The sequence below is a fragment of the Cydia strobilella genome, chromosome 1, assembly GCF_947568885.1.
Source record: "Cydia strobilella chromosome 1, ilCydStro3.1, whole genome shotgun sequence".
Taxonomy (NCBI): Eukaryota; Metazoa; Arthropoda; class Insecta; order Lepidoptera; family Tortricidae; genus Cydia; species Cydia strobilella.
In genome coordinates, this window is record NC_086041.1 from 28513666 (window position 1) to 28523118 (window position 9453).

General features: G+C 37.7%; 1 protein-coding gene across 5 annotated transcripts in view; it reads left to right on the plus strand.

The window, feature by feature from the left end:
- Positions 1 to 9453, plus strand: part of LOC134743722 (pyrokinin-1 receptor-like) — a 94661-nt gene that overhangs the window by 84573 nt on the left and 635 nt on the right. For 4 of the 5 annotated variants that reach the window (XM_063677345.1, XM_063677373.1, XM_063677381.1 and 1 more), the window contains 3 exons: positions 3107 to 3312; positions 4280 to 4465; positions 8645 to 8751. In XM_063677345.1, the coding sequence (XP_063533415.1) occupies positions 3107 to 3312; positions 4280 to 4465; positions 8645 to 8751 (499 nt within the window). Of the gene's footprint in view, positions 1 to 3106; positions 3313 to 4279; positions 4466 to 8644; positions 8752 to 9453 lie in introns of those variants that run through there. The other variant, XR_010128036.1, reaches the window with a different exon arrangement.

Consider the following 9453-nt stretch of genomic DNA (forward strand, 5'->3'; position numbering starts at 1 on the left):
TCTAACAAAACAATTTATCTTGTGGGCGTCCAGACGGGACATTCAAATTGACTATTTGATCATTTGAAATTGAATTAACGTAAATCTCATCTAGCGTCTACACGTACAAAATTTAAGGTTACATATCAGAATACCCAAAATCGATTTACCTCATGTTGAATCAGCTATGCTCGTTTCACCTATTTTTAAGTATGTACCTAATGATCAATGGACCTAAGCTCATAACACCTAATTAACATGATGATTGTTTGACATGATGCCAGGGACCGGCCCGCTATCCCTTATCGGGGTTTTATAAGGGTATTTCGTAAGGCTTAACTCACCATACCCTTTGCCAGACGAAACCCTTTGTTTTGCTTTTAAAAACCCTTATATAAAGCTACCACATTTGAGTAATCGGTAGCCTAAATACCCTTACAAAACCCTTATCATCCGCTCACCAACACCTTGCATATTGCTTATAAGGGTTAGCCTTATAAAGGGCTTCCCTTTTAGCATAAAAGCGTGCTAATTTAAGTCGTCTACCTTGTTCATAAAGCACACATTACTTCGAATCCGAGCGATCGTCGGCTGCGACGGCGGCGTTCTTTGACTAGGCACGTATTTTCTTTCCTTTTCATACACTACCGTAGATATATACTAATCCTGTCTCTTTCACGCAAAGGGAAACCTTTATAAAAAGCGCTTAAAGATAAGGGTAACCCTTATTAAGAGCTAGCCTTATTTTTGGTTACCTTTTCGGTAAGGGTTAGTCAAAGGTATGAATGGGCTTGCAGTTCAAAAGGGAAAGTCTTTCAATGTGTTAGCCGTGTTTAAGTGTCGCCCATTGAAAGGGTTTTATCGCGGAAAGGGTTGTCCGGTCCCTGCATGATGCCAACGGCCGCTTTCTTTCACCGCACCGCTCGCCATCGGCAGGGTGTTCATCCTCACACCTTAGCACCTAAATGGTCGCGTACTGTGCGGTTTAAGAGGAATTTCCTCCCGCGTACGCTTCGGCTGTGGAATGAGCTCCCTGCCGAGGTTTTCCCGAGGGGCTACAGTATGGGGTTCTTCAAAAAAGGAGTGTTAAGGTTTTTAAAGGGTCGGCAACGCGCGTGTAATATCTCCGGTGTTGCAGGCGTCCATAGGCTACGGTAACTGCTTACCATCAGGCGGGCCGTATGCTTGATTGCCACCGACATGGTATAAAAAAAAAATTAACAAATTACGTACCTAATACACATTTCACCTACAATTCAGTCGAGAGTTTAATAGTACATTGTGCAACGAGGTGGGTAAGCGAGATTTTGTAAACGAGATTTATGATCCGCAGGCTGGAGGGAGTCAAAGACTCGAGTTTCTAATATTCTTACCCCCGGAGTTACACATCACACTTGCAAAGAAAAAACAAAATTTTAAGCGAAATAATTATTAATACGGTGACATTTCAAACATTCGTCTCGTCTGCCATATTGTCACTTCTTGACAGGTCACTTCGGCATACAGCCAAGATTGAATGCTTATAGCTGGTCGTAACTCGTAGGTAATATGAATTTGAACGCAAAACGCATCATAGAGGGAGCATGCATTATGATATGTGTGTAGATAAAAAGAATTACATTACCAAAAGATAACGACATTATAAACACTTTTTGCGAACAAATCAAATTATTTTTATCAAATATTTTAATTTGTGTTGTGTCATAATCAGACTACTATATTATATAAATTATAAACTGAAATAGATGAATGGCGAGATACTCTACGGCAGTGTTTTTCAAACTGTAGGTCGCCACTTATCCAAGGGGGTCGCGAAATTCAGCTTCGAGAGAAGATTAGATTTTTGTAAATCCTTTAAAATTTAAAGGATGTAAATGTACATACTTATAACAAATCATTTTTTAGGTAGGCACCTAAACTGAATTTATTTAATTGTATTCAGTGTCTGTATTCAGAAAGAGTTTGTTTGATTTACCTTTGTTAAAAATGTCAGCTCGCATAAATAAAAAGTAGCAAATGATATCAAAATTTTAAGGGCTTATTTTGCTAGATTAAGATATTCAGCCATTCTTTAAACCCAGAACGCACCAATCGATGCATCCTTCCCTTCCTGCAAGTTCCAAAAGTATTTTTTTTAGTCGAGTTGAGATCAGCCACCTCAACGTAGGTACCTATTAAAAAATTGTATTTGAAATAGTCATGGTAATTTTTTTTAGTTTTTATTTTCTTTTGGGCGAAAATGTAGCTTCAAAATCTAACTTGCTTAACAAACATAGCGAAGAGCACAAATCGCCAAACGTGAACTATGCGTCGTTGAAGATTTCCGTTCGGATTCATCAGCAGCAGTTCCGCTTCATCAAATGTCATTTTTTTAATGTAAGAGCTTGATTTGTTGATAAAAATACAAAACTTACTATGTGTACCTATGCCTTTAACATTCGAGGAGTTCCTTCGATTCCTCATCGATCCCATTATCAAAATGGAACCAATCTATATGTATATGTCGCAGTCAGATCGTATAATCCGCCGGATTACATTATAGCTAGCCTTTCAATAAAAAAAAACTTCAAAATCGGTCAAAAAATTACTGTTAAAATAAAATAACAAAAATTTAAATTAAAAAAACACAACTGAATTGAGAACCTCCTCCTTCTGAAACCTTGAAGCCAGTTAAAAAATTGGTAGTATGTGAAACAGAAAGCTACCTTCCTATAAAAGTAGCTTGTGTATGCGTACCAAAACGCATATGTAAGTTATGTAACTGATTGAATGATAGAAAGGTGCGTTCCAGATTTTTTAAACAAGGTTTTTTGAAACAGTGTTGGGGTCGCGAAAGAGTTTTAATGATCATAAAGGGCCGTGGCACCGTAAAGTTTGAAAAACACTGCTCTAGGGGTTCAGGGGGCCTAGCTAAGATGCCCATCGTTCGCAGAGAAACAGAACGCTATCTGTCTCTATCGCACTAATATGGAAGAGTTATAGAGAGATAATAGCGTTTCGTTTTATGCAAACGATTGTCATCTTGGCTAGCCCCCCCTGGGCATTAACCACCACTGGAGGGCTTTCGTCACTTTTTCTTTAATATATGCCATCTATGTCAAATCATAACAGCATTCTAAATTGCCAGGGCTCGATATACGACTGGGTGCAGAACCACCGACTTCACCACGCCACGTTCGACACTGACGATGACCCGTACAACCACAAGAAGGGTTTCTTGTACGCACACGTGCTCACGCGCATGCGGAAACTCAGCCCCTACCAGGAGAAGCTCAAAGAATCCATCGACGTGTCGGATCTGCACGACGATCCCGTTGTCATGTTTCAGAAAAAGTAAGCATCAATTGTGACTAGTGAAAAACAGGATAAGTTTTATGCAAGTTGTGTGGAAAATCCCTGGAATACTTTTCCAAATAGAGATAAATAAATCTACAGTTCGCTGATCTACGAGATTGTTACTTATTTTATTTATTTATTTTTGTTAAGCTGTTAGATAATGGAATAGTGTAATACATTGAGCAACGAGGGGTAAGCGAGATTTTGTAAACGAGGTCTAGGTCGAGGTCGAGGTATAAAGACCCGAGTATACAATATTCTTAACCCCCGGAGTTACCTTCGGCATTCAGCCACGATTGAAATTTGTGTAAAAATGTTTGAAACGGCTATTAAATTAATCAAATTAAATATTTTTAAACATAAACAAAGATATAAAATTATAAACGTCAGATTTTAAAAGTAAAACTCCCTTATAACTTAACTTCAAACAAATAATTATTTAACTTCAAATCATATCATATTGAACCGGTTAATATTTTATGATCCTAATATTATGCCGAGGGGATGTCTTTAAAATGTAATGAAATATAATTGATGTGTTTCGATACGTTTGATTTTAACTTAAAACAACTTGTTTTTATTTATGCGATACATTTATATATCCCTACGACGTACAGGTTTATAATTTGACCTTAGCTTTGACCGAGTTTAGGATAGGAATAATTGTAATTAGTCGATAGTATTACTCGTACCTTGAATCTTACATCATATCACGTTTGAGCCTGTCCATCAAAAATTATAGAATGAAGTGCATACTCAAATCCTTAATAATAAATTATTTATCAACTGATACCAGGAGCCTAGTTAACCACGCAGTGACAATTGGCACCTGACGCTGACAATTTTTGTCCATTTCTGGGTCGATAAGTAAGTAAGTAACAACGGTTTCAATATTTGGTGAATTGTCACGTAGTGCAGCAGGGGCCCGAATAATTATTATATATTCGATACGGTTGCCTTTCAGGTTCTACTGGGTCCTTTACGGCGTGCTGTTCCTCCTGCTGCCGCTCAACGCGCCGCTCGAATACTGGGAGGACTCGGTGCTGAGCTCCATCTTCGTCATCGGCTTCCTGCGCTACTTGGTCGTACTACACGCCTCGTGGCTCGTCGAGAGCGCCGTCTGTGTGTGGGGGCTCAAGCCCGGCGAGAAGTAAGTCCTACTGTTTCCTTTTGGAATAAAAGCCAGCCTATCCTTATGACTAGATTCTGGCGATAGGCAGCTGTTTATCGGTAGGGTCAGTGACATGCCAGCAAAACTTTTCAGTTCAGGGAAAAAGGGACTCTAAAGTACGTAGCATGTCCTATATTTTATTATTAGAATTAAACATCATTGCGTATTATTGCGGAAACAAAGGCAGTGACTATGAATAATGTCAGATTTTATCTGGCACTATAGTTTCCCCTAATAAAAACACCTGGCGATGTTATATTTGAATTAAATACATAAATACAGCCTTCCAATCCTTAATACAGAATACATAATACAGATCTTTATTGGTAATTTTAAAAGCAAATTTTACAGGTCACATTTTACATTTAAATAAAATATAGGTATATTGTTAATATGTTCGTTAAACAATTAAAGTATTTCATAACATTTTTTTTAAACATTATAGATTTAACCTTTCGTATGCTTATGTCAAAAAATTGCTATTTAAATAGCAAGCTAGACAACTTCATGTTTAACTATATGGAGCAGATCTTCTCTTAAGCATACCATAGGTTATTGACCGAAGCGTAGCGAAGGTCTACGGTTTGACTCGCGCATTTTGCTTTTGTATGTCCGGATGTTCTCCTCTACAGGTCGCAATTCTCAACCGATTCTCGTGAAATTTTGTGACCAAATTCTATGACTAAATAGAATTTTGTCGATCCGGTTTTTGGAAATTTTTCAAAATGGCGGAGTCGTGATAGCTCGCGCATAAACAAATAGTCGTATCGATATCATAATAGTATTTTCTTTTTAAGATATGTTTACAGATTAAATGTCGGAAAATGCAGAAACTTTGTACTGCTGGTTTTGGCGGTATTTAGATATTTAGTTTTTACTCGAGAATGAGTAGCTGAATTTCGTCAGCTTAGGTAAGCACTATCATGGCGTAGTTTGCAAACATTCGCTTTTTTCGTTTGCACCGGGTGGTCCCGGGTTCGATCCCCAGTAATTGTATGCTGCTACATAACTTTTTCTATTTTGTTTTTTACACTTAAAGTTAAATTTCGTATTGTTTTTTTTATTTGTTTTTTATTTTTCTATTTTGAAATTAATTGATCAAGCGCGGGCTTAGCGTATTCGTTTCATTTTTACAAGCTTTTATTTAACTAGCCCTAAAAAATATGTTTTGTTATTGTTATTTTAATTTTCTAAAGTGTTTTGAACGGCGGAGGCATACATTTAGTTAGCTTTAAGTGGTTCTCTCCTTTTTCCGAATGTCATACAATTTTATTTACAGTTTTTCTTTTAAAATACATATAGATTTCTTGCACCATAAACTTTGAGGTTTATGTAGTATAGATTCGTTTGTCTGAGCGGGTTTATGGAGCCAATTATTCAATGATATTATTGAAAAATTCAATAAAAAATTGAGAATATATTACTCAACGCCTGTTTGTGTAAGTGACCTTTACACTATACATGTCAAACAAGTTGTTTAATAATAACTAACAAAGATGTCACTTTAACACAGGTGACCTAACTAAGTAGTACTTAATTTGTTCGACAGGTGGTGACATCGTTAGGTCAAAACGGGCCGATTTTTAGGGTTCCGTAACCAAAGGGTAAAAACGAGACCCTATTAACTAAGACTCCTCTGTCTGTCTGTCTGTCACCAGGCTGTATCTAATGAACCGAAATTTTCACAAATGATGTATTTCTGTTGCCGATGCCGCTATAACAACAAATACTAAAACGTACCCTCGGTGGGCGAGTCCGACCCGCACTTGTGCGGTTTTTAGAGTCGACATATCTCCAATATTAAGCATTTCAATACTTTTAGAAATTCAAAAATCAGCCAGGTATACAGGTTGGTTTAGGTCAGTGAGGGCAGCTACCAGATCCCGTGCTGCTACGCGAAAATGGTCTTAGAAAACCTTCCCTCAATTTCAAATTAATGAATTTTGGGGTTTACAGATTTTGGAATAAACATAGGTACCTACAGGATGCGAGGAAAAGGTCATTTTTGACAAACTTTTTTTGTGGTGCACTCACAAGGTGCACGTCTTTAAAAACCCGTAGAGGGGCTCGGATCGAAAACCGATATTAACGAAAAAGTGTTATGGCGCGGTGGCGGTATATTATGAATTTTGCAGTGTTTATTTAATAATTACTCATCAGTCCATTAACCGATTTCGATACAATTGAGTTCATTTGATAGATCTTTTTGAAATATTATAAAAAAATACGCGGTATTATAAAAAGCTGGAAAAGAGTTAAAATGAGGCATTTTTACAGGAATATCACGACTGCGTTTGTTTGAGGCCACCGTGTGCGAAAATTAAGGCATAAAAAGCTCAAATGCGCTCTTACCTACAGGCTTTACAATATAGGGTCGGGTAAAGCCTGATATTCAAGGGGCGCCTTTTATATTGAAAAAATTACATACAGGGCGCCTATGGCGCCCTTTACACTCTAAGGTCGGGCGAAACCCGACATTCAAGCGTGCGAAGCGCGCTCTTTCACACAGGCTTCACACTGTAGGATCGGACGAAGCCCGACATTCAAGCGCGCGAAGCGCGCTTTTACACACAGGCTTTACACTGTAGGGTGGAGCGAAGCCCAACAATCAAAATCGCGCCTTGCGTGAAGGGAGCCTGCGGCGCCTTTTACACTGTAAAGATTACGTACAGGGCGCCTGCGGCGCCTTTTTCCCTTACCTGCAACCTTTTCACTGTAGGTTAGGGTAAAGCCCAACATTTAAGTCTTACATACAGGGCGCCTGCTTTACGCTATGAGGTCCCTAAGCGGCCCTATGCGGTCTTCGCAATGACTGTTTAGATTAGCAAGCTACCCAAAATTTTTGTTCCCCAATAGCTTTTGTTCCATTTGCGTTTTTCTCCATTCTGCTTTTTAACCAGGCGTTAATTTTTTCAGTATTTAATTTAATCACACGCGTATGTCCCAGTGGCTGTTTTCCCCAAAGAGTAATGTTTTCACGATAGTCACACTAAGTTGATAGATAGGTAGGTTAGGTTCGTTAGGTAGCTTCAGATGCCCGACGGGCAAACCGCTCAGAAATAGGAGCCCCGCGTAGCGGGGCTCCGTCGGCTCAGGGTAAGAAGGACTTGTTCTCGGAAATATTACTAGCTACTAGATTTAGTTAGTGGAAACCGTTTTCTGCCGAAATGGAAATTCTATGAAAAAAGTACCTATTGTCTGTAGCTATTCTACCCTCTTAAACGTAACAGGACTGAATATCGGCGAGATAGAAAAAATGTTAATAAAATTTCACGTTTTCTCCATAGTAAATGTAAAATTTTGTTACCTACTCAAAATGTGACTCGCACGCCAACAGCACTAAGCTATCAATAGAAGCGTTTCTGTAGTTATCGGTAGAAGAATTCGCGACACTCAATTGATAATATGAATAACATACGCTTAACTTGAAAAAGAACGTTAAAATTATTTAAAAAAATTAGCACCGTCGGGATTTGAACCATGTAGGTATCTCAGCTATTATCTGAATTATTTTTTTCAAACAAGAGATTACGGATCCTACGAGCACATGACAATTAATGTCTGAAAATATCAGTGCCTTGTCAAAGTCTCAAACAAGAATTTTAATTTAATTGCTAATCTTTTTTAACAATAAACATTCCATCCGCTATCTAGGTTACTTTACATTACGAATCTACTGATCTTTTGGTGGTTAGTCGGGAGCGGCAGGACAGCTCTACAAATCTATCTTATCTTAAGCTATGCTCGCGAGGTCTACAGCTCACAGAGCCACTAGTTTTATAATTATTCAAAAATATATTTACAAGGATAATACACTACGCTAAACGCTTCACTCACAGAAACGTCACAAAATAAATATTGCTGAATCTCTTTTGTTTTGAGAAAAAGCAACTCTGTTCCAACAACTGAAAATGGTGTACGTACAAAACATTGAAGTATTAGTTTTCAGGTAGCAAAGTAACGTCAGTGACGTCATAATGACGTATAAATGCTGTTAGGGTTAGTACCTGGTGTGGGCAAGGTTGTGGGCCTTTATAGGAAGCTATAGTAGAAATAATTAATATCGAAGGTGTATTGTCAATCACTGGGATATTTTAGTTATACTTAAATGCATTATTTACGCTTGGCAATATTAATATTTGACAATTGTTTTTACAGATACCCGCATGATTCAAATTCGGTATTTGTGTTGGCGAAAACATTTTGGCCTCAATACCACTACCTTATTCCGAACGACTACAAATCTGGCGAATACGGCACATATGGTAAGATATACAAATTGTAGGTATTACTTGGGTGAATCCACTTTTTCTTGTCACTCGCTGATTGATGATTTTGTTTTAATGATGTTTTAAATTTACTAAGCATGCAGTTTTGTGACAGAATTACGAAAAAGGACTTATATACATATAACCTTATAACGGGCCAAGTTTACTAAGCATGTTAACACAATGTATCTTCTAACAAACTATGCCAATATTGTCCATGGAAAGAGGGACAAAATGACAACACAAATAAAATTATCCTCCTAAAAAAGTTTCTACTTTCTTTGTCGGAGCCATGGACTATTTTGGCATTACTATATTATTATATTATAAATAACCAACAAATAATCTTTGAATTATGCTTAATAACGTAGAAAAAAATTGAAATCATAAAAAAATATGTGAAACATTTTAAGCAATTTTTTTTTTTTCATGTATTAAAACGTTGTGATGTCACTTCGAGCATGAATAATAAGGACATAATTTGACTCTCCCAAATTAGACCTCATAAAATCCCCCATATTTATTGCCGAACGCAATTCATCAAACGTAACAAAAAAACATTGTAACATATTATATTCTCTACGAATTTTAAGTGGCAGTGGGCGGGGCACAATGGTCGCAGAACTGATGGCCGGTGGGGCTGGAAGGTTCTGGAGTGGCGTCCGCGTACCGGAAGACGAACTGCCGGTAGGCCTTCAA